This window comes from Camelina sativa, chromosome 13 (assembly GCF_000633955.1).
Source record: "Camelina sativa cultivar DH55 chromosome 13, Cs, whole genome shotgun sequence".
In the NCBI taxonomy this organism is placed as follows: domain Eukaryota; kingdom Viridiplantae; phylum Streptophyta; class Magnoliopsida; order Brassicales; family Brassicaceae; genus Camelina; species Camelina sativa.
The window spans coordinates 21,027,395-21,053,106 of NC_025697.1; the positions used below are offsets into that span (position 1 = coordinate 21,027,395).

At 34.0% G+C, this 25,712-nt stretch overlaps 5 protein-coding genes and 2 long non-coding RNA genes across 15 annotated transcripts; 3 read left to right on the plus strand and 4 right to left on the minus strand.

Annotated features, from left to right (window-relative positions):
* LOC104737319 lies at nucleotides 356-1,785 on the minus strand. The gene is made up of 2 exons (XR_759714.1): nucleotides 1,475-1,785; nucleotides 356-1,384 (listed from the first exon to the last, which is right to left on the minus strand). It is a non-coding gene; the product is annotated as an uncharacterized LOC104737319 (long non-coding RNA).
* On the minus strand, nucleotides 1,840-4,693 carry LOC104737320. 6 transcript variants are annotated; one of them, XM_010457463.2, is made up of 8 exons: nucleotides 4,590-4,693; nucleotides 4,436-4,484; nucleotides 4,294-4,351; nucleotides 3,640-4,087; nucleotides 3,451-3,508; nucleotides 3,246-3,308; nucleotides 2,878-2,925; nucleotides 1,840-2,662 (listed from the first exon to the last, which is right to left on the minus strand). In XM_010457463.2, exons 4-8 carry the CDS (start codon nucleotides 3,852-3,854, stop codon nucleotides 2,630-2,632), a joined length of 417 nt encoding a protein of 138 aa, XP_010455765.1. In that variant the 5' UTR covers nucleotides 3,855-4,087; nucleotides 4,294-4,351; nucleotides 4,436-4,484; nucleotides 4,590-4,693; the 3' UTR covers nucleotides 1,840-2,629. The 6 variants fall into 6 exon arrangements, 3 of the variants coding, with proteins under 3 accessions (XP_010455765.1, XP_010455767.1, XP_010455771.1); XM_010457465.2 differs by having other exon boundaries at nucleotides 4,427-4,484; XR_759715.2 differs by lacking the exon at nucleotides 2,878-2,925 and having other exon boundaries at nucleotides 3,640-3,843; nucleotides 3,952-4,351.
* Nucleotides 7,543-10,914, minus strand: LOC104737322 (calcium-dependent protein kinase 21-like). The gene is made up of 8 exons (XM_010457471.2): nucleotides 10,016-10,914; nucleotides 9,318-9,461; nucleotides 9,085-9,237; nucleotides 8,709-8,821; nucleotides 8,378-8,545; nucleotides 8,164-8,291; nucleotides 7,973-8,072; nucleotides 7,543-7,899 (listed from the first exon to the last, which is right to left on the minus strand). The coding sequence occupies exons 1-8, from the start codon at nucleotides 10,731-10,733 to the stop codon at nucleotides 7,813-7,815; spliced, it is 1,611 nt and encodes a 536-aa protein (XP_010455773.1). The 5' UTR covers nucleotides 10,734-10,914; the 3' UTR covers nucleotides 7,543-7,812.
* On the plus strand, nucleotides 16,351-17,229 carry LOC104738440 (glutathione S-transferase T3-like). The gene has a single exon (XM_010458616.1). It carries the CDS (start codon nucleotides 16,351-16,353, stop codon nucleotides 17,227-17,229), a length of 879 nt encoding a protein of 292 aa, XP_010456918.1.
* LOC104738441 lies at nucleotides 17,912-18,616 on the plus strand. The gene has a single exon (XM_010458617.1). It carries the CDS (start codon nucleotides 17,912-17,914, stop codon nucleotides 18,614-18,616), a length of 705 nt encoding a protein of 234 aa, XP_010456919.1.
* On the plus strand, nucleotides 19,614-20,858 carry LOC104738443 (putative F-box protein At3g23950). The gene has a single exon (XM_010458618.1). The coding sequence runs from the start codon at nucleotides 19,614-19,616 to the stop codon at nucleotides 20,856-20,858; it is 1,245 nt and encodes a 414-aa protein (XP_010456920.1).
* Nucleotides 21,688-25,266, minus strand: LOC104737323. Of its 4 annotated transcripts, none has more exons than XR_002034781.1 (7): nucleotides 24,773-25,265; nucleotides 23,735-24,668; nucleotides 23,369-23,569; nucleotides 23,181-23,278; nucleotides 22,514-23,065; nucleotides 22,268-22,430; nucleotides 21,688-22,000 (listed from the first exon to the last, which is right to left on the minus strand). It is a non-coding gene; the product is annotated as an uncharacterized LOC104737323 (long non-coding RNA). The 4 variants fall into 4 exon arrangements; XR_759720.2 differs by having other exon boundaries at nucleotides 22,514-22,694; nucleotides 24,773-25,263; XR_002034782.1 differs by having other exon boundaries at nucleotides 22,286-22,430; nucleotides 22,514-23,278; nucleotides 24,773-25,266.

Below are 25,712 nucleotides of genomic sequence, written 5' to 3' on the forward strand. Positions count from 1 at the left end.
TATACCGAGAGGCTACAACTGAATTTTGACATCAATCAAAAAGAGAAGTGTGATTAAAACAAAAGGTATAGAACAGAATAAAGAAATACACATTGCATTCTAACTATATACACCAATCATTCGATAGAGTTCCAAGCGCAAAGACTAAGAGACCAAAAGATAGGCACTAGTGTTGTAAGAAGATTAAGGCAGAGAGTACAACAAGTGGTAAAAACTAACATAATAATCATACAAGTGTATGATGCAAATTTTGAGAATGTCAGTTAACATGTTTGTACCGATCACCAAGGATTGAGAACATAACACGAAACAAATCCATTCATGATTTAACAAAAATACTGTCATAATCTGCAAGAGTCTCAACTATGTTCATTAATTTCGTAAAACAAGAGAATTTATGACATTTTCAGTTAGTGTATAGATATAGTAAATACTCAAGCCAAGGGGTATAAATTATAGAATCCAACACAGTATTCACTAGAGTATAATGCAGAATTCCATAATGTGGTTTCACATGCTTACAACAATCACCAAGGGTTTAGAGCATAACGCAAAACAAAGACATTCGAGAGTAATACTATTACCATAATTCAGTTAGTGTATAGATATAGTAAATGCGGAATTCCAGAGCAATCACCAAGGGTTTAGAGCATAATGCAAAACAAAGACATTCGAGATTCAATAATATTATTACCATAATGTGCAGTACTATCACAGACATTAAAAAATAAGTAACTACAGTAGATCCCAAGATGCATCTATTTCATTAAATGAAAAAGTTATTTATACATACAAACGCCAAAACAGAGATATTAAGTATTTTCAACACACAATATAATGTTTCAAAAGCCAAATTAAAATCAACCTTTACTCAGTGGATGATGCAAAATCCTAGGATGTCATTCACATGTTTAAAACAATCACCAAAGTTTTAGAGCACAAAACAAAAAAATACTTTCAAGGTTCAAGGAACACAAACACAATCTACATAAGTTAATCTACGAGAGACTCTACATCCACTATATAGAATAAGAGAGCTTATGATACACAAGCGCTGAAACATAGAGAATAGTAAAATTAAAATACACAATGTGCTCATCTAGAAACGCAACCAATTTTTATGATTTTCAAACTGAAAATAATACCTAGTCTCTCGAATTGGAATCTGTTCCCAACTGCGTCATCATTAAGGGTTGGTTGATAAAAGCACCAGAAACTACCACTTTGGAGTTCAGGATGTTGTATGTGTCTTTCACTTGTGATTTTCATATACTAATTACAAACAAGTTTGGAAAGCAGTTAAACAAAAATAAAAAGGTTTGAAAGAATATATACCTATCAAAAGTCTTGACAATCTGAACACCGTAACTTGAGAAGCACATACCTGAAAGGAAAAGAAAAAAGAATTTGTTAGTCTTCATTTTATGTGAATGTATATACTTACCTCGTTGGGCTAAACTTCTTTAAGCCGTACGTTGGTCCAATTTCTGGTCATTTTTACCATCGAACAAGTCACAATCTTGTCTTAAGATTTCTTTAGTCCGCTCAATCCAACATATCGCAACTCATTTCCTTACATGCATGCACTACCCTTCCAATGTCTTTTGACTCCTTTGTCTTATGGTTTTTCCGAGCCAATGGTACCAATCAGAGCTCTTTGGTTCTTTTATGTCTTTGTCTTAGGAATCATTAAGCCGCAAGGTCAGTTATTCATGTCTTATGGTTTTTATCAGCCGAGGGTACCAAACTTTGAGAACTCTTTGGTTCTTTCTTCATGTCTTATGGTTTTTACCAGCCGAGGGTACCAAACTTTGAGAACTCTTTGGTTCTTTCTTCATGTCTTATGGTTTTTACCAGCCGAGGGTACCAAACTTTGAGAACTCTTTGATTCTTTCTTCATGTCTTATGGTTTTACCAGCCGATGTACCAAACTTTAAGAACTCTTTGGTTCCTTATTCATGTCTTATGGTTTTTACCAGCCGAGGGTACCGAACTTTGAGAACTCTTTGGTTCTTTATTCATGTCTTATGGTTTTTACCAGCCGAGGGTACCAAACTTTGAGAACTCTTTGGTTCTATGTCTTTTGTCTTAAGACTTCTTTAGCCTACAAAACGCAACCTCTTTTCCAATTCCCAACATGCATGCACTACCAAGCCAACAGTTCACAATTTTGCTCGGGACAATGTCCCCAAAATAGAATCTGACACAACACTATTAGATTAATGTCTGTCAATGATCTGTTTTGGGTTTAAAAAGAAAACAAAAACAAACATCAAAACTTAAAAGCCCCAAAACTAAGAATCCGCAGACCAAGTAACCAAAACCAAAAACGGATCTGAGTTTATTAAAGTGAAAAACCAAAGGAGTAACCAAGACCACAAAAACAAAACAAAAAATCTTGATTCTAAAATCAGAATGATACAAAAGTCAATTGCTTAAATAAAATAAAAACAATAAATCCGAACAGAAGTGGACTGATCAATTGTACCCCATTTGATTTCAGTCGTCAAAATCTTGAAAACACAAAAAAAAAAAATAACAAAAAGGAAAGAATTTACCTTGTTCATGTGCACACAAAAAAACAAGTAAGAAAAGGAGCAGGAACAACTGGTACCTTAGTGCTCATCTCTCATCTTGACTCCTCCACTTGCGGTCTCAAAACCTGCAAGAACATGATAGATAAATCAAAATGAAAAAAGAGACAAATTCTAATGACTGAAAAATGTACTTCCTTCAAACAGAGAGCTAAGCTTGTTAGCCCCATTACGTGCTTTACAAATCATTGTATCATGATTCAAAGAACCTGATTTAGTGTCATCTCTATAATCAGAATTATGATCATACACAATGGACAAGTTCATCTCTATAAAATATTACCTCTCTTGGTGATGATGATACAACGCAAGCAAAGCCATATAATAATCCCTGCTAAAGAATAGAGTTCTGACTAAGTGAAAAAACATTTGAATCAAAAACAGTTCAATAAGCTCCGTTGTAGTACAGAATCAAATCAATTGGCACAAAAAAAAAAGACACATTAATAAATATTGTGAAGATAATAGCCCCAGCCCCAAGATCAGGCAAATAAGAACGTTTAGCTACTTTATTTGTATACTGGGATCTCTTTCGGAGTCATATAATGAAGGTTTAAATAGGAAAATGTAGGAGAACAATGACAATTAACTAATACACATTCTAAACCAAGCAAAGCTTAAGAGACTAGTCATAACCAATGGTGATATTACCTGCTCAAAATATGGAACTGCCTCTGTCGCTGATTTATTGTTGAATGAAATGATGGCATTAACCTTTCAGAAGAGATATAACATATTCGTCACACTTGCTTAGAATTAAGACAAATAAAAAGGTAACCTAACCTTTGGTATCTTGGTGATCTAATCTTTGCTGATTTTACTGATATTGAAAATTTTAGCTCACAAGTAACCTAACCTTTGGTATCTTCTCAGCAAAATAACTTCCGGTCAAAACTTGTAACAGTGCACCATTACTGTATAAAAAGTTCACAGTAGTCAGCATTCAGGACAAAGAAAATTCATAGGGTTGAGCAAAAAAAAAATCACATATAGAATAAGTGAACACATTGAATTGAGGAGAGAACTGAAAAAAAAATTTTCCCACCTGTGACCAACTGAGAAAAGAGGAAGGTCAGCTAGATCTTGAGGCTTCAAATTTGAAGTTGGAATTCCAGATGAGACAATCGTGTCCAAGCAGGAATTGAACCTCTCATAAACCTGCTTAGCAGCTTGTTCATGATCAAATGTAACATTGTACGGCACTGATACTATTAAATACCCTTCCTTTGCTAGTAGCTCCTTGAGGTAACTACAAATCATACACACATGTATGAAACCAACACAAGCAATTTTCCAAAATACTTGGAAAGAAATAAGCTGATCCAGTCACAAGAGAGATGAGACCATGACTAAATACCCCACTACCAAATTCCCAGACTAGCCGATGTGGACTATACTCGTTAGATAACAAAATGTTTGCCGATGATAGATTTATGACCAAATCGCATGAGCTCATCGTCAACCATATCAATGTGATATGCAAAAACACAGTCCTGTGTTCAAAGTTAAAAAATCAAATTAAGCCACCTATACGTTGAGGAATGTCAAAGATTAACAAAAAGAAGTTACATCGATCTCATATGCACTTCATGACCCAAAACTCAGCAAATCCACGGAATTATAGAAAGCCATAATCTACAATTACAAAAGCTTTATTCATCATCATCCTAAGCGAGTATCAGAGGAAGAAGAAACCAACCCGCCGATTAAATAGTTTCGTGCCGAATCGAACCAAACAGAACAAACAAATCCTAGATCTGTACAACATAAGAAGAATTAGTCAAATTGAAAACCCTAAACAAAAACACGAAGAGAGGATCAGAGGAATGAACCTTAATTACCAAATAATCACGACGGAGAAGAATCCCAGTCGATTGTAATGGTTCATCCCTGGATCAAATCAAAATCAAAACCCGAAATCAATATAAGAAGGATTACACAAAAAATTTATACAATTCCTGAAAACAAATTAGCGATACAGATTGAAATACATACTAATCATAAGATTACTCAACGTGAATCTCCTCAGCAGTCGTCGAATCGAAGCATTCTTCATGCGAAAACCCCGAAGCGAGCAAAACAAAAAAATTGGGAGAAAAAGAAAAATTAAAGCGTTTCTTTAACCCCCCGATATCGATATGTATGTTTATATGTATGTATATCGCCGACATAACGCGTTTTTTTAACGGTTACTTTTGTATATGGAGGATCGACCGTTGATTCATCGTATATTTTAATCTAACAATTCTGCATTTTTCACGATTAAAAGTGATATAGTATTTCTTTTTTATAAACAACAAACACAAAAGCAAAAGCATTTTTATTTTAAACGGGTTCGTGGTTATCTATAGGTTAGATGGATTATAGTTATATAAAGAAGGCCCAATAAGGTCTATTAGTTTTAAAATTCTAATTTAAACATCTTTCTTTCCTATTTAAAACCTGTATGTAAAGATAAATTATGCTGAAGTCATTTTAAATCATTCTAGATTATGACCGCAGTATTAATATATTATTTTAATAAGAATTTTGTTAATGTACTATTTTGTTAATTTTAGTGATTTGGTGTATAATTCGTGGTATACCGCACAACAATTTTTGTTTAATACAGTCTTAATCAAATTAGTTTGATTCGACATATTTTCTATTGGTGTTATTAAAACTTAAAATAGTAAAATAAAGATTTAACTCGTATTAAAGTATCATATTAATGAAATATATATTTTTAATAGTATCAATTCAATCATATAATGTCATATAACCCGTCATGTAATATAACTCGTTTATGTTATTTTGAAAATTCAATATGTTTAAATATTCATAATTTTAAACTTTTTATTAAGTTTAGATATATCAGTTATAAATTATAAACTTCTTAAAATTTTATGATTTACTATATAGAGTAAATTTACTATATATATATGTTGAACACACACTTTTTATATTCATTGAGTAATATATGTTTGTTTAAAAAAATTCAAATCACAATATATACAGAAAAATACAAATTTTATTTAACTTTATGTATTATATGATGATTCACTACATTTAAAATTTAAAATAAAAAAAAAGATGATAGGAGAATAATATTTTTTAATATGGAATAATCTTCTAAATATATATATATTAATTATAGAATAATATATATATGGATATTTAAAATAGTTTAATTTTGTTTGGTTATAAGGATAGTAGAGAGAACTAATTAAACTTGTTTGGATATAAATATAAGCATTAAATGACATTAAATGCAAAAACTTTCCAAAAATACTAGTATAGATGTGCCTAATTTTAGAGACTTTTCGCATAAAAGGTACATAGACATTACTAATTAGTACTAAACTTAGATTATTAAACAATAACTTTTGAAGTTGAAACTAAATTACGAGTTTATGAAAATAATTTTAAAAAACAAAATAGGCCCTCAGTTGTATTTCGCTTTAGGCCTCAATTTTAGTCCCTATGTTTCTTATATATATATGTAAATAGTTTATAAAGAAAAATTAGAGGGGGGTATTGGTTTGAGATTTAAAGAAAATTTTAATGACTTTAAATAAAGTAGAAAATGAAGGATTCTAAGAGATTGTTAGAAAGTTTTTTAAAATTTTGCTGATTTGTTTTTCCTAATCTTGTAAGATCTTTCATAAAATCTTTCACAATCTTTCTATTTGATTAAAGAGTTTTCATGACTTTTGTTATGAAGGAAATGATATAAAATCCTAAACCAATAACATAATATTTGAATTCATTAACAATCCAAGATTCTTTTGTTTTACTTGAATAACATAAAACTTTTAATGACTTTATAAAACTCTTAATCCAATAAAACTATATTTATCAAGATTTTAAATAACTTTTTAGAAATCTACAACTAATAACACCAAAATTTTAAAGAGTTTTAAAAAGTTTTGATTAAACAACAACATATTTTATAAAACTTTTAAAGTCATTAGAATTCTCTTTAAATCTCAAACCAATACCCCCTCTTAATCTTTTGAAGTAGTTGCAGAAAAAAAAAACTTTACGAGGCTTCATTGCACTTTACAACTTTCATATTGACTACGAAAATGTGTGATCATACTTAAATATAATTCATTGTATTTAAGTGACAAAAAACCGCGAGTGACGAGAGTCGTTAATTACATATAGACGAATAATCAACGACTAATCAGCTCTTATAAAAATGTTTTACCTTTCCACTTAGTCGCTGTTTTAATTTTTGTTTAAGTTGTTTGTGGATTTTCTTCTGTCATTATTACTGTGAATATAAGTTTTGGTGGTATTTCAATTTGATAAATAATTCTTTTGTTTGTCTTATTAAAAATTTATCATTTTTTTCAAAGTTTATATGTTTGTAAAAACATTAAAAAAATGTAGGTGAAGCCTGGTTAGTACAAAGGTCGTAATATTTAAAGCATGATGCTAATAGTGCAGCAGGATGAACCAATGTTTCTTTTGATTTATGGATATGACAAAACACATCTCAAGAGTCACAAAAAACAAATAATTCTCGAGCCATAAATGATACGCACTAAGCACTAAACTCTAAGCATTAAAATTAAAACCATGCATCTCAAGAATCTCAGGCACCCAGATCAGCTTCACCAATGCACTAAATACTAAATCCCTAATAATTAGCTTAGCCAAATCAATGGGAGTTTAGCAGTCTATGTTTAATTTGGGTTTGGGGGTATTAGCCTCGTGTATACTGTAAGAATAAACTCTTTTGTTGAAATATTCCAAACATTTTATAGGTTAAGTGATACAATGTGACCTTTATAGGCAAAACACACACGATTAACCATCATATAGTGATAATATCTCTATCTTTTTTTTCTATTCTAAAAGAACATTTTACCTCTTCCTACTTCCTAGACCAACCTCATCAACCAAATCTCTTGTTCATTCCTTAGTTTTTTTATTCAGAGAGAAATGTATAACAAAAGAATTTACTCTTTGAAAGTCTTAATAAGTTACACAAAAAAGAGCTGGATTTGTTATTGTTACAAAGAGCTAAGCCATGACAGTATCTCAAACTCAGTTTCAGACTAACTAAGGAGAAAGATAAATAAATCTGTTCAAACACAGAGAAGAAAGTAGAACATTTTGAGACAGTATATCAACTACTCCCATCTGGGTTTTCCCCCGGTTTGACTCTTCTTCTCCGGGTTTAAGAATCGCTTTGGTTGATAAACTGTTGGAATCTATGCCGTCGTGGTCAATGGAATGGAAGCAGTTTCCCTTGTGGCTGCGTGGAGCCGCTTCTCATCATTGCGCAAAATTCCTCAAAGTTTATTTTTCCATCCTGTAACAGAGTTTAACACAAGGTTTCAACAAGCTTTTATGTTTGAGATATTGGCTTAGAGAGTGCGACTTACATTGTCGGTATCAACTTCGGATATAACTTCTTTGATGCTAGCTTCATCTCCCATTCCATATTCCTTCATGGCACTTTCCAACTCATCCCTAGTTATGTGCCTGTTGTATTACCAAAGCAATAACCACATTGGTACCTCATAACATTTGAATCTTGGATCCCCTTAAAAAAAGAAAAATAAAAGAATCTTACCCGCTGTTGTCTTTATCAAAGTGTTGAAATGCTTTGTATACATGCTCATCTCGATCTAATTTGTATCTATGCATTGTTGCAGATATAAACTCGTAGTAGTCAATTGTTCCATTACCATCCACGTCAGCCTGAAAAGTTATCATCATGTGTTTCAAGCTGTCTTTTTCAAGATCTTAACTGAATACGTGAACTCAAGATGCTGTAGATAACTTACCGCTTCCATGAGTTGCTTAACTTCAGTTTCAGAGAGTCTAGACCCAAGTCTAGTTAGCCCAGTTTTGAGTTCTTCATAAGTAATTGTCCCGCTTTTGTCAGTATCTATATTCGCAAACATGGTTTTCAGACCTTTGATCTCCTCTTCTGATAGACTCTCTGCGATAACCTGCAAACCAAACACACAAACCACAACCCGAAGTGTGAGGAAGATGCTCAATTAGTAGATATGAGACGTTCTATTTGTTTAGAGCACAGAGATTAATACAAGGATGATGCTCAATTAGGAATATAGAAAGATAACTTCACAATTATTTATGCTACTTCTTTACCTTTAGAGCTAGCTTCTTAAGTTTGTTCATTGCTCGGAATTGCTTCATACGGGATAACACAGCGCTATCAATAGGCTTGTCCGGTGCTTCTCCCCCTTTGATCCAAGGATGTTCTATAAACCATAAGGATTGCTACATATTAGTAAAACATTACTAGTTAGACGACTATAAACTAAAAGGCAATATCAAGTTCAGACCTCAACATTCACCAGTGTCTTTTTATGACTTATACAATGGACTAACTATGTTTTTCTGGTGTTGAGCCCTATCGAATGTATAATCAAGCCTTCTAACATGGAATTTTAATTTGATTTCATTAGATTACATACAAATTGGAAAGAAAAAAATATATATACTGGTGTTCACATAATCTTACCAAGAACCTGTGCAGCTGTGAATCGTCTCCTCGGGTCTTTGGTTAGCATCTTCCTAACAAGATCTTTCGCACTCTCAGATATCGAAGGCCATGGTTGGCTTTCAAAATCAATTTCAGCTTTTACAACTTCATCGAATATTCCTTTCTCATTTTCTACAATATAGCATATGATAATAGATTAAACTCCAATAAGAAGAAAAAATCAAAGAGATTTGTTAGGTTAAAGTTTTTACCGGCCCAAAAAGGAGGTACACCACTGAGTAGGATGTATAAAATAACACCTGCACTCCAAATGTCGATTTCTTTCCCGTAACTTCGCCTTAATACTTCAGGAGCAACGTAGTAAGCACTCCCAACTATATCCCGGTAAACTTTTCCTGTAGTTTTTGGTTTTACAAACGTAACATCAAGCATATTAACATAAGAATCAAAATAGACGAAAATGACATACTTGACAATATCACAAGGATCACAATCTGTGCAATAAGACAACATAAACCCAATTCTCTTACTAAATAGTCTTGAGTCTCGTTCCTATGCATTGGAACATAAGTCACCAACCTAGCTCATGATTAAAGCAAAGAAAATGCAGTTTTTAAATACTAAAGAGATTTATGCAAGACAGTCTTATAGAATCTAAACATTATTAAGAAACATGCTCGGATCCTAAACCTATCAAACACACTCATACATCAATACGCTAAAGAATATGGTCATTCTTCAGTGAAAAGAGAAACCCCAAAATTGAATGCTTTGACCATAACATTCTCACTGTTTCACAAGAATAAGAACTTCTCGAGCTTGAGATCACAATGCAATGAACTACCAAACTCCTAAGACCATTTTCGATACAAAGGAGCCTAATGCAAGATTCCAAACAGTTGAACATACAAAAAACTATCAAATCAAAAAACAGAACCTAATAGCTCACCTTCTTCGATGAAGACAGACAAACCGAAATCAGTAGCCTTAAGCATAGCATTCTCTTCTTTACTAGAAAGCAAGAAATTCTCAGGCTTGAGATCTCGATGAACCACACCCATAAAGTGACAAATCTGAACAACATTCACAATAGACCTAATGATACCAGCAGCAGCTCTCTCAGAGTAATGACCCTGAGCTATAATCCTATCAAACAACTCACCACCAGCACACAACTCCATAACCAAATGTACAGATTGTTTATCCTCATAAGCACCTTTGATCTCAACAATGTTTGGTTGTCCTGACAAATACTGCATTATCTGAATCTCTCTCTTCACATCCTCTTTGTCCTGCTTACTGATCAGCTTCCTCTTAAGAATCGATTTGCAAGCGTAAGTGTTCCCAGTTTCAATCTCTCTACACATATACGTAATCCCAAACTGACCTCGACCTAGTTCTTTCCCCAAGCTGTAAAATTTCCTGATGTCTTCGAATGGTTTACCTAATATGGTATCTGGATCTCGAACTGAGATTGGGTTCGATGAAGGTGTTGAAACCTGTTGATGGATTGGTTGATTTGTGGGTTTGGGTTTGGGGGTTGGGATTTGAGGTTTACGATGCTCGGGGACTTGATTAGGGACGTGGGTTTGTATTGGATTGATCGGAATTGATCTTTCTCCGCCGTGGTTTTGAGTTTTCCGGTGTTTACTGCTGAAGCAACCCATTTGCTAGTAAAGGTGGAGACTTTAGCTAATGGGTTTGAAGAAGATGGGGTTTGAGGATTGAAAGAGAGAACCCCAGATCGAAATATTTGAGATTTGAGGAGGAAGAAGAAGATGAATTGAGTTTTGTTTGACTGCAATTGGAATTATTCCAGCCGCGTCAATGCGTGTGAGTGTACGGTGAACTGTAGAAGTTAATGTCTTTTGTCAATTTTGCTGAAAATATATAATTAAATTTGACCTTAAAATATTTCAAAGGAATTAATAGTAAAAGATTTGAATCCTATTTTATTTTAGAAAAGGAAAACTCTATTTTTCTGTTGGACGAGAATATTCCACTTCATAATTACAAAAATTTTAAATTTCAAACTTTGAATACTATTGTTTTTTTGTTTTCCATGTGTAGAATCTCTTACAGAAATATTTAGGTTCACTTCTTGTTCACTTCTTCCTTTTATACCAATCAGAGTCTTTTTTACATTAAATTATTTAAAAAAAAATCAAAATTAAATTAAAAAGCAATACATATTAAAAAAAGAAATTCTGTATAATTTTTTTTAAAGGAAGCTAAATATTGGCTTGGTTTAGATTTTTACAATTAGAATGAAATGATATATCGGTTTGAGTTTACAAATAAGATGATTAGGGTTTAGATTTTACAATTCAAACAAAATTATATGTCGGTTTGGGTTTACAAATGAAGTGGTTAGAGTTTATATTTTACAATTAAAACAAAACTATATGTCGGTTTGATTTTACAAATGAAGTGGTTAGGATTTAGATTTTATAATTAAAACAAAATTATATGTCGGTTTGGGTTTACAAATGAGATGGTTAGGATTTAGATTTTATAAGTAGAACGAAATTATATGTTGGTTTGGGTTTACAAATGAGATGTTTAAGGTTTAGATTTTACAATTAGAAAGAAATTATATGTCGGTTTAGGTTTATAAATGAGATGGTTAGGGTTTAGATTTTACAATTAGAATAAAATTATATATCAATTTGGGTTTATAAATAAGCGGTTTAAGTTTTAAATTTTATAATAATGTATACAGATTTTGTTTCCTTATTTTATAAGAATGTGAATAAATAGCTTCTTAAATGTATTATGAGATGTAATATTCTCATTGGCTATAATAAGGAGAAGTGAACAAAGGGGTTCACCGTAGGAGTGAACCCAAGAATTGTTCAATCTCTTAGCTTGACAAAAATATATTGTGGTTCAAAATTAGGTCGATTTAAATATCTTGCGTGGACCGTGGTTGAGAGGAACTTACTTCGTTAGACATGTCAATTAGGACCAAGGTCTGCGGACTAGCCTGATCTGATTTTAAAATACACTAGGTTTTACCCCGTGGTACACCACGAGTCTATTATTTTGTTAATATGATATTGTAATGGTTTAGAGGTGCGTGTAGTCGATGGTGAATTGCATCTATATATTGTTAACGGTTGTAAGTAGGGTTTTGTAGAAACTCTTGATTCGCAAGTTGGAAATATACATTTTACGATTTAGTTAGTTATGATTTAGGAATGAATGATATGACATATCTATACTAGTATTTTTGCAGCAGTTTTTGCTCAAAAATATTTTTTGGAAAGTTTTTACATTGAATGTTATTTAATGCTTATACTCATATTCAAACAAGTTTAGTTAACTTTCTCTACTATCTTTATAACCAAACACAGTTAAAATATTTTAATTATCTATATATATAGATATAATATTCTATAATTTATTCCAGATTAAAAAAAATATTCTCCTATCATCTCTTTTTGATTTAAAATTTAAATGTAATGAATCATCGTATAATATATAAAATTCATAAAAATGTGTATTTTTCCTTCAGAAATTGTGATTTGAATTTTTTTAAACAAACATATATTACTCAATTAATATAAAAATGTGTGTTCAACATACATATATAGTAAATTTACTGTATATAGTAAATTATAAAATTTTAAGAAGTTTTTAATTTATAACTGGTATATCTAAACTTAATAAAAAGTTTAAAATTATAAATATTTAAACAGATTAAATTTTCAAAATAACACAACGAGTTATATTACATGACGGGTTATATAACATTACATGATTAAACTGATAATACTAAAAAATAAACTATCATTAATATGATATTTCAACGAGTTAAATCCTTATTTTACTATTTTAACAACACCAATATAAAATATGTCGAATCAAACTGATTTAATTAAGATTGTAAAAATTGTTGTGTGGGATACCACATATTATATACTAAATCACTATAATTAACAAAAAGAGTACATTAACAAAATTAGTATTCAAATAATATATTGACAAAAAAAACTTTAAAAAAAAATTACCCGCGGTGTACCGCGGGTCATAATCTAGTTCTTATTATGATTCTCAATTGATATTATTGGATTAGTAGTGTACATTTAAAGCTAATAAGATCTTACCAAATATGTAATCGTTTATTAAACGCAAATTAGATATTTCCTAAGATTTATTCATCTTGAATTAGTTGTTATATTATAGGGATGCGATTAAGAAGATGTGAATAAATAATTTGTGTTATCAATTCTTTATGTCAAACTCGGCCCTAGAAATTCGGCATGCAAATTAGATCTTTCCTAAGATACAGTGAGCTTTAATTGGTAATAATTGGCATTAATTTGATGTAAATAAGTATGCTATGAATTAAAACGGGTCCAAAATATTTGGTGTTCTTAACGAGGATCCGGAAAATTTAATCGATTATAATTTTAGTTTAAAAACCAGACCCAAAGTTGGCAAAAAGTGATGGCACCCTATTGTATTCCAAAAATGTATTATGAGCTCTATATGTGGATGTACTTGTTTGGTTACAAATATAGTAAGACAATTTTTAAAATATATATCTGTTTATAAAAATTCAAATCACATCATATGCTGAAAAAAATCTAAAATTTTATTAACTTTATGTATTAAATAGTAATTAAAATAATGAAATATAAGATTAAATAAAAATGAAAGGAGAATTATATTTTAATCTAACATATTGATTTAAATTAGGTAGATAGATTTTAGGAAATTAATATTATCAAATAAGGAAATAATTGTGTTTGGTTGTAAGAATTGTAGAGAATTTAGTTGAGACTTGTTTGGATACAAATATAAGAGAGGATGACACAAAGATGTACTCCAAAAATGTTAAGATAGATTAGGTATGAGCTTAAATATATATGTCCAGAATAAATCGAGTCTTTTGTGTTCAGCCTATTCGGATTATAAGGTTTTTGAGCTTAGCCCGATCGGTTTTGGACCGACCTGAAAAACTTTTAAACAAATATATTTTTACTTTTATGTTAATATTTTTGTTTGATTATAATACTTGATTAATAATTTACTGTAAATAATCTTTAAAATTCTCACCATAATTTTCATATTTACTTAATAACCTTACTTATTATTTTAAAAATCTTTAGCTATGATATTTTATATGATATATTTTATATAGTTAAAGTATAAAATAATTATTTGGTTTTAATTTTTTTTTCTTGAAATTAAGTTGGTTCTTGTGAATATTGATGAGTTATTCAAATTTTGATTAACTTTATTTATAGTACACTTTTAAATATTATTTTTTAAAACATGTTATAAAATTAGAAATTTAATTTTTCTTATTCGTAACATAAACCTGGAAAAGTAAGAGAACTCTTGTATTCATGCTATTTAAATTAAGTTGGTTCTAGTAAATATTGATGAGTTATTTAAATTTTGATTAATTTTATTTAAAGTACACTTTTAAATATTATTTTTTAAAACATGTTATAAAATTATAAGTTTAATTTTTCTTATTCGTAACATAAACTTGGAAAAATCCGAAAACTCTTGTATTCCTCCTAAAGTGCCTAACTCAAATATATACAGGTTTTGTGGGTTTCGGCCCGGACAACGTCGGACCACCCTATTGACACCCCTACTAAGAGTAGTTAGAGCATCATTATCAGGACCTCTTAGCCCCAAATTCTTAGGTTTTGTCTATTTAAAATTAAATCAAAACTAAGAATATTGTTAAGAATTTGCCTCTTAACTAAGAGATTAAAGATACCATAAGAGACGATGATGTGTTCGAATATTGTTGGGTGTTGTTCTAACACAAAAGTTTTTTTTTTTTTTGTTGATTATCGTTCTCTTCCTCTTCTCTCTCTTTCTCGAAGTAGAGACTGCAAAATCGATCCAGGGAGATGATGAGTCCCGATTATAGTCTCGCTAGAATCAATCTACCCCTTGGTGGAACTGGTCGCCCTGATATCCCCAGATGATGTAGAGATTTCTCTCAAAAATCGATTGCAAGCAGAAGAATGATTCAATTTTGGGTGGCCTCCGGCGGTTCAACCCCGTTAACTCATCATCTCCACCGACGGCAGATCTCAACGTGACTCTGATGCATGATTCTATCTCTGTAAAAGATTCCTCTCTTTCTCTGCGTTTTTATCATCTCTCTCCTTTCGTTCTTATCAGATTGAATGTTTTTTGCTTCTTCCTCCTCCGCTTACCTTAATTGATGTAGCTTTAGGATTTTAGGTTAAGTTGGGAATCCCAAAACTTGATTCATGTGATTCAGAGCTAATTGAATCATTCCATAGGTTATCTTCTGATTAGTCTCGAATCTTATAACAAAATTGCCCTAAGTTTTAGTTCTAGTGATGATTTATAATCAAATTGGATCTAGTTTGTGTGTGCTTCTCTTTAATCGCTCTGGTGAAAGGCTTATTTTGGTTGGTTGGATTATTTTCACATTCGACATCTTCTCATTGCTTTAGTTATTATGGTCTATGATCCTTGGTCATCCTATTGTTCTTGTTCTGCTTGTTTAAAAAAATGATGGGTATTCGCAGAGACCTTGTTCAATTCATGGCGAGATGATCTTCTCAAAAAACTACAGCTCTCTAAATTAGAAAGGTATCATATCTATCTCTCTTATTAGATTGTACTGTATGTTGAATACATCTTGGATACACATCATGGCGAGATGGTCTACTATAATTTGTTTTTTCTTCTCATTCAGATCACGTGGTTGAAATATAATGATGAAGCCGCCATTTAAAACAATAACTCCATCAACTCAGGTACTCAGCTCTGTCTATATGTCTAAAATTGATTGAAGTAAGCTTGAATTTCGTGTGTATTAGTTGTGTGGACTTATAGTGAGTATAATTGTTTAACAGATGCATCTCTCGCACTTGTGTTTAAGTATTACGAATTGCTTTTTGATATCGATTAGGTAAGACTTGAGTCTTGGATTGATTGCTTTGTGTTTGGTGGTTGTGATAAATGGTTGAATATTAGTTGTGTGGACTTATTGTAAATTGCTTAGTGTGTGTATGAGTTCAATGTTTGGTTGTGTTAGATTAGGTAAATGTCTACATCATACTTATTGTGCATTACTAATAACAACACCCACCAACATGTTTTATTGTCATTGATTGCTAATAACAACACAACCCAAAACGTTTTCAAACTAAGTTAAACCTCACCTTATATAGTAAACCATTCCTCCTTAAAAGTAAACATATCTCTTTCATTCTCCTTCAAAGTAAACCATTCCTCCTTCAACAATCTCTTTCATTCTCCTTGTAACACGATACCATGAATCCATTTAGCCACCCTCCTGGCTTCATGGACCTATTAAATAGTCAAGGAGAAACCCACACCAATCCTTATGATATTGATTCACCAAATATTGAACTTGGTGAATCACAAGTTCCGGCGTTTAGCACTCAATATTCAGATGCACAACATGAAGACCGTAGATCAAGAAATAAATGGGCACCAGCAGATGATATTCTTCTCATTAGTGCATGGCTAAACACGAGCAAGGATCCCATAGTCAGTAATGAGCAAAAACGTGCATCTTTTTGGAAACGAATTGCAGATTATTTCAATGAAAATCTGAAGGATGCACGACAAAGGAGAGAAGTCAGTCATTGTAAGCAGAGGTGGGGAAAGATAAATGATATAGTGTGCAAGTTTGTTGGATGCTATGAGGCTGCGACAAAGGAAAAATCAAGTGGCCAAAATGAGAATGATGTTATGAAGCTAGCAAACGATATATATTATAATGATTACAATTTGAAGTTCACATTGGAGCACGCTTGGCGAGAGCTAAGACATGATCAGAAATGGTGTTCACCTTCTACTACTAACCGGACTGGCACGGCTAAAAGAAGAAAGGTTGGGGATGGCTCTGGACAGTCTTCAAACTCCGAACCAATGACTCGTCCACCTGGTGTTAAATCTTGCAAGGGAAAGTCGAAGAAGAATGTAAACGAGACATTCCCTGTTGTTGAAGATGGAAAATATCTGTCGGAGTTAGAGGCAATCTATGAGTTAAAAGAAAAAGATTTTGCTTTGAGAGAGAAGATAAGTAATCGCAACATGCTTGAAATGATACTTGCAAAAACAGAGCCACTTAGTGATATTGATATTGCTTTAAAGAACAAGCTAATTAATGATTTGTTAAGCTAATAAGTTTGTTCTTGTCCTTGATGTATGATGAGCTCATTAGTTTGTTCTTGTTTTTCATGTAATCGGTTCTTCTTGTAATGGTTTATGTAATCAGCTTTAATGTGATGATATGTAATGTTTATGTATTCGACTTTAATGTGATGATATGTAATGTTTATGTAATCGGACATTTGTGTGCTTCTTGTGTAAAATTTAAACTCAAATGGCTTGTATTTTTGTTGCTTGTGACAGGAATAGACAAGAAAAACAGGTGGTTGACAAATACAAACAATGATGCTCATGACTTGAAGTGACATGGTACAAGCTCATGAAAGGAAGAAACAAGAAAACAAGGACTTGAGTAACCCACTTATTTGTATTTTTGTTGCTCGTGACTTGTATGCATTTTGTGTTTTTGTTGCTCGTGACTTGTTTAAATGCTTGTTTTGTTGTTGCTCGTGACTTTCCAAGGCTGGCGACACCATACAAATGATTTGTAACACTTTTTTTTTCAACAAGATTTGTAACACTATATAAGAACGTCATATATTACTACCACAACTCACACAACTCCATCTCTTCTCCTCCTAAACGTTTAATACTTCTTCTTCTACAACTTCATTGCTCAATATTTTTTTCTTTTACCACTTCACAAATCCATATCTTCTTCTTTATTTTGATCTTAGTCATCTTTAAGAAATAAATGGCATCTTCTTCTACTAATAATTTTGATGATTTCGACAAAATGCTTGATGAGAGATTTGATCAAGTGTACGATCAAGCGTTCGATCATATTGTTTCTGCTCATGCTGCTCGCCAACAAGCAAGAAAGCCAAGGAAAAAAAGAGTCTATATTGAAAGAGATCGTGAAGATGGACACGATCGCTTGTGGAACGATTATTTTAGTGAAGATGCAACATACCCTCCTCCTCTTTTTCGTCGTCGCTATAGAATGAACAAGGCGCTGTTCATGCGTATTACTGATCGACTCTCTAATGAAATTCTATTCTTTCAACAAAGAAGAGATGCTACCGGAAGGTTCGCTCTCTCTGCAATACAGAAATGTACAGCAGCAATTCGTATGATGGCATATGGTTGTGCAGCTGATGCGCTTGACGAATACCTCCGACTTTCTGAAACCACTGCGATGCAATGCTTGGTCAATTTTGTTGAAGGAGTCATAAATTTATTTGGGGATGAGTATCTAAGGAGACCCACACCAGAGGATCTTCAACGTTTACTCGATATTGGAGAGCTACGAGGATTTCCGGGGATGATAGGAAGCATCGATTGTATGCATTGGGAATGGAAGAATTGCCCAACCGCATGGAAAGGTCAATACACACGTGGATCCGGAAATCCAACCATCGTTTTAGAGGCTGTAGCGTCACACGATCTATGGATATGACACGCGTTTTTTGGACCTCCAGGTACATTAAACGATATCAATGTTCTTGATCGCTCTCCAGTTTTTGATGATATATTACAAGGTTATGCTCCAAAAGTGAATTACATTGTCAACGGCCGCGAGTATCATTTGGCTTACTATCTCACTGATGGTATTTATCCAAAATGGGCTACTTTTATTTAATCTATTAAACTCCCACAAGATCCAAAGGCATCCTTCTTTGCTACATGTCAAGAAGCTGTCCGTAAAGATGTCGAGCGTGCTTTTGGAGTCTTGCAAGCTCGCTTCGCCATAGTCAAAAATCCGGCTCTTGTCCATAATAAGGAAACAATTGGAAAGATTATGAGAGCGTGTATCATACTTCACAATATGATAGTAGAGGACGAACGAGATGGGTACAACCAGTTAAATCCAGCAGAATTCGAACAAGTAGAAGCAAACAGAACTTCACATGTGGACTTAGATATACATTCAAATGTCAGCAATATGATGACCATGCTGAGCAAGCGGAAGGAAGTTCGTAATCAAATAAAACATCAACAATTGAAGGATGATTTGGTTGAGCATATATGGCAAAAATTTGGCACAAATCAAAATTACAACTAAACTTTGTCCCTATTTGTGATTTCTGCTTCTATTTTTATATGTTTTTATGTTTTGTATGTTTAAAAGTTTATGAATGCAATAATAAAATCTTCATAGTTTAAATATTTAAAAATTATATATTTTTTTTTTAACTAAGAACCTCACTTGTAAGAGTTTACCATTGGAGAAATACAAATTTAATTAACAAACAAAAATTCTTAACTTATAAAAGTACATTTTTTATTACTAAAAAATGTAAGAACCCAAAAATCAAAACCCACCAATAAAGATCCTCTTAGATTATATTTGTTCTAGCAGCTTTTGTTGGACTCGCTACGAAATATCATATATTGTAGCACTTGCTGCGACGAACAAAAAAAAAAAGAGAAACCTAGATCTAATAAATCTAGAAATGGAGAAAAAACAAAAACAAAATTTGGTGCCAGAGGAAGCATGGGTGAAGATATTGGCTAGATTATCATTGAGAAGCATCGCTAGATTCAGATCATTCTGCAAAGAATGGAAATCTACGATAGATTCCGACTTCTTCCGAGATCTCTACGAGTCTGTGAACTCGTCCTCATCCTCCGTTTCGTGGTCAATCTTCATGAACAATAGTAACAGAACAGAGATCATAGGACACCATGGATGCCAGAGATGGGGACTTACCGATTCCTTAGGCTCTTTCATTATGCGTCACAATGACACCACCACCACAGTGAGAAAAACTAGTGTCTTGAGCTGCACGGATGGATTGGTATTGCTTTACACCGAAACCATCGAAGGAGCACCCATGTATCATGTCGGAAACCCGTTGTTGCAACAATGGGTTCTGATCCCATTTCCTCCGCATCTCTCAGGTTATGATGTCGTGAGGTTACAGGAGAGTCAATATTTTAACGACAATGGACTGGTCACAAAGATGGAAAAGGGTATTGCCGTGGGTTACAAGGTTGTCTGGACGTCGGTCTCTCGTTTTGTGTCTAATCAACTCACTTTTATGATATATTCCTCTGAAACAGGGTCGTGGATGACAAAAGAGGTTCGTTGTCGCCAAAGCTTAATCTGGACTAGATTAGCGCATTCGGTTCCTTTAAACGGGCGTCTTCACTGGCTTGCTACGATTGATAACTCCTCCATGGACGCAAATTATGTTGTCTACTATGATTTCTATAGTGGAGGTGATGAGTCTACTATGATTCCTTTTCCTGATATCCAACAATATCAAGACACTCGGCGTTTCAAGAGAACAATCACAACCTCTGCTGGATCCTTGATGTATTGCAACGTTTTCAGTGATAATAATAGTGCACTCTGTACAATCAGGGTTTGGAGGCTGGTCGGTACGCATGAGCATCCTAATTCATGGCATCTCTTTTGGCAAGTCATCGCCAGGGGTAATGGTGTTGATTATTTCCCCCTGGTGATGCATCCTTTCAACTCTGATATCATGTACTGTTGGAGTTGTAACAGGGACTCTCTGGTCATGTTTAACTTGAGGGCACGCAAGTGTAGTCTTTACAAGGAGGGAATGAAGAACAAGTCTATGGATGGTTGTATCATGAGAATTAGCGGTTGCAAGGAGTTTATGGACACCATCTATCCAAAGCTCGCCAATGATATGTACNCTATAGTGGAGGTGATGAGTCTACTATGATACCTTTTCCTGATATCCAACAATATCAAGACACTCGGCGTTTTAAGAGAACAATCACAACCTCTGCTGGATCCTTGATGTATTGCAACGTTTTCAATGATAATAATAGTGGACTCTGTACAATCAGGGTTTGGAGGCTGGTCGGTACGCGTGAGCATCCTAATTCATGGCAACTTCTGTGGCAAGTCCTCACCAGGGGTAATGGTGTTGATTATTTTCCCCTGGTGATGCATCCTAAAAACTCTGATATCATGTACTGTTGGAGTTGTAACAGGGACTCTCTGGTCTTGTTTAACTTGAGGACACGCATGATGCAAGGAGTTTATGGACTCCATCTATCCAAAGCTCGCTAATGATATGTACGCTCCTTATCACAATCTCTTCGTTTCGCAATTCGTTCTCCCACGCTGGCTAAACCCGCTCCCTCAGCTTGCTTCTTGATTATGCTGCATCTTTCTTAGTTTTTCTTTCTTTCTTTATGAGAAGAACCTTATTTTTTAGGATTTCGATTGCTCCTTGTCCACCTAATTGGCCAGCTTCTCTCATATTAAGTTCTTGCTTTTCATTCGAGAAGAAAAGCAATAAAGGCTTATAAGAAAAACGAAGTGAGAAAAGTTTTTCATCTTAAAAATTAAAACTTTCTCGTCTTAGTTTATTGCGAGTGATCAATCAATTTTTTTTGTAAAATCCATTTTAAAGAGTACTATTTCTTTTGGTGACTTTTTGTTTGATTGTTTCGCTTCTAAAGTGGGTTTCAATTAACTTTAATAAGTAGCTGACATATATGAATATGGAAAATGATTTAACAGAAGTATTCAAACAAACCAAAGGATGAAAATGACTAATAAAACCTTTCAAAATATGGAATGAATTCTATGAAACCAGTACAAGATAACAAGTTATGCTGGTGAAATCAATGTCTCCAGAAAAAAAAAGAAAAAGAAAAACCGGTTATTGAAATTGAGATCTTACAAGTTACAGAATACAATGGGAAGTCTCTTAGAGGTATCATCATCATCATCATCATCATCATATGCATCTCACATCGGTGACAAGTTGGCGAAACTGAGGAGCGTACCATTTCACCTTCTCTGTATGTTCCAGTACTGTAACTTCCCAGCGACAAACTAAATCATGAACACCTGAAAAGGCAAGAAGTACAAGTCTTAAGTTTACTTTTCTTGGATTACCCAAACCAATATTCATTCTCATCACCCAGTCTTTGATTCAGAAAATCGGTTTTCAGTAGAGGAAACACCCCATTACTCTTCTTTTATTTTGGTGAAGCTAGTTTACGCGTATGATTATGAAATAAAACCTAACTTGTAAAACCAATGCTCTTTCTATAAGTTCAAAAAGCTTTTGACATATTTTGTTCCAACAAGCAAACGAGTGCCAAGAATCTTTACCTTTGGCTCTGGACGTACCTGTGGCGACATGCTTTGACCCAACTGCTCTCATCTGAGTTCTTGACATTGCCGGATCACTTGGAGTATTCCTCCCGTAAGTGATATTCCACTCACAATAGCATGAGGATACCGCTCACAAGCATACACCAGCATGCCCTTTACCCTGAAAATGTAAATTAAGAATGCATTGGCTTTTGATGGTATAAAACCACTTTTTCTTCTCTACAGTACTCAATAATGGCATACCAATTCCAGTGAAATAGGTCCACCACAACTTCATTTTCACAGGCCATATTACCCATTCGAAGCTTTTCTGAGAGATTCCCCCACGAGGACAAGATCCCACCTTCACAGCGATCATCCCATCCACTGTCTCCCACAAAATCTTCACTGTACTATCCCTTGTACCATTCTGTTCAACTCGTCCCTGACAAAAACACAAAATCAATGATATAAGTCTAAATGGCAAGCAGATGCAATTAGGTAAGAAAAAATGTTTTGTGAAGTTCTCAGCATTCTCATAACTTATAATGCATCAATAATGCAGGTTTTAAGGTGCTTTAAGATGAATCGGTATGATATAAAGGTTTCCACTAAAAGTAAAGTTAGTGTAAGATTCTAAAAGCGCTGATCAAATTTCTGATAAAAAAGGTTCGAAGCTATTTTTGGGCGGCTGGCACTGGCACAAAGCTATTCAGCAACAGCAGACCAAATTTCATCACTGATAGAACTTCAAGCTGGATCTTATAAAGGATGTTAAAGGAAGCAAACCAATATCCCCAAGCCACTCCCATCTAACTGTTGAGAAAACACACAAAAGCTATCCGATGGAAGCGGAAACAACATGAACACAACCGGATTTTCACCATTTTAGTCCCCGAGCATTATAAAATCAGCATTCTAGAACACTTACCTCTGTGGAAGCTCAACAGCACCATGTTTTCGCTACTTTATTTAAAGTCGTTGCTTAAAAGGCTGCCTCATATGGGAAAGTTCAGAAAAACTTTCAGTCTTCAGTCGCAGGGAAGCAAATATAAAGACCATTTTAGTTTGAGTAAACCTTCTCTCAAAGTCAACGAATTACTAAAAGAGCTATGTTACCTGAGCACCCCATCCCAAACCAAATGAAGAGATGGCGGAGGGTGGAGACCAGGAAACATCATCTCTACGAGCAACCACAAATCGAGTCCCAATTTTATATGTAACCATAACTCCAACTATGGCAACAGTGATTACTGCAAGACCTTTTGCTTGTCTTAAAATAGCATCTGGAATCAACCTCTCGGTTCTCGAAGAACCAATCTGTTGAGAAATTTTCAAATCAAAGACACACTATTAGAATTCTGGATTTCACGGACAGAGGCTAGTCAGCCAATCAGCCATTAACACAATGATATAGTTGACATTCAAGAATGCTCACAAATTAAATAAAAAGTTTAGAGTGAGCTCAGTACCCACAAATCTCACCTTGGTTATATAACCCCGAATAGTGTTGGTTGCCTTATAAATCTCATACTCCATGGATTGTCCCCAAGGAAAATTCACCCAAGACCTCAATGTTCTAAGATCTGTCAATTCATGGGTTGGCAACTGAGCAGCAGGAATAACTTGGTCCATCAAATAAGGCTGCACAGACTCCAACCTCACAAAACACACATCACAAACCCTTGCAGGAACCAAGCTTCTTCCTTTAGAACAGTCCCTACAGAAGATTCCACCACAATATCGACAATGATGACGGGAACACATAATCGGATGAAACCTCACACTACATAGCATACAAGCAGAAGCAGCGCTATCCGGTAACCAATTGTGTTACTCCTGACTGAGACGGAGAAGTTTCACTATACAAATCTGCGTTGTTTTTGTTCACTTCTATAGAAACATCTTCAGGTTTATGCGGAATATGATTTTCGCTCATAGTTACAGACTGAAGCAAGTTGATTATCACTGGTTCACTAAACTTTGTCCCAAAAGCATAGCAAGCAGCCCCAGCCCTAAAGACGATAAGCTCATCACCAAGAAAGAATGCTGGCTGTAATTCGAACAAACAACTCTTATGTTCATAAGTTCCAATCTTCAGTTATGCCAATTAGATGCCTATAAACAGCAGTGTGTGGGAAAACCTGGCATGAGGCCATTTTCCAGAGATCACTTCAAGTTTCCAAGAAGAGCTTTGGTCATTGAGTTCACTTTCCTCATTGTACCCACCAACATGAATAATTCAGACCCATATGCAACCAGAGCATGAGAGTAGCGCACAGGGCCATTGACATTGTTGTTCAACTTCTTTCTTTACACTGAAGGTCCTTTATATCCAAAAGGCGCAAAGAGGACACTATCTTATCATAGTAAAATCCCCCGAATATGTAAGCCAACACATACTGCTGCATGGCGAAACCTGCTCAATTAAAAGAATTTGCATTTAGAAGAGAGAATTCGAGATAACAATTATCCGAGGAAATGTCAGAGCAACAAGCAACAAAAACATATGATAAATCTAACCAGAGCCTCCTCAAATCATTCAAAATGACCAAGGGATCATCCCTCACTCCAATTTACAAACATGAAATCGCCAACCATTGAAGCTGAGTGCCCCAAGTTCTGCTGATGGAGATTCATTGACTGCGATTAAGGTGCCACATGAAGGATCGAGCAACGTTCTTCGAGTATGTCTACCAAACAGGGCCAAACACGATAACTTCTCTTGTATGAGATCTTGCTGATGCCCCTGCCAATGATTTAGATACGGAAGACATAACTCAAAACTCTGCAAATCAAGAAAAATCGTTGTGTCGATTACTTTCTCAATCCAAAACTAAAAATTGAGAATGGATTGACACCATCATTCAATTTTGGTTTTGGATTGAGAAAGTAATTGAGATTCGACTAGAGCATGATCTGGTTAGCCAATTAAGATGATGGGTGATGATGATCGCTACCACTTTAGAGATCCTCCGTTTCTAGAAGATAACCTAAAAAGACCTCAAAAAACAATTATTTAAAGGAGGCGTTGGCCTTAAATGTTTTGCAACAAGGGCCTCCGACTTTATCTAATTGTTTTCAAAATTACTCTTACCTAGCCCTGGGCGTTCGGGTACCTGAACCCGATCAGGTTCGGAGCTTCGGATTTTCGGATTTTCGGATATATGAAAATAGAATTTAATCGGGTATTTTATATAATCGGGTCAGGTTCGGATAAAACCCGAACGGGTTCGGGTATTTTCGGATACACCCGAAGTCCGAACTGAATTTCGGATATCCGATAGATTTCGAGTATTTTTATCCGAAATCGATAAAAATACCCGAAATCCTTATCAAAAACCCGAACCCGTACCAAAATACCCGAAGAAGCATATAACTTAAATATCAAAAAACATAAAGATTGAAAGTCTTAAAGAGTAAAGAGTTAAGAGATTCAAAGAGAATGCAAGTCTAAATTCTG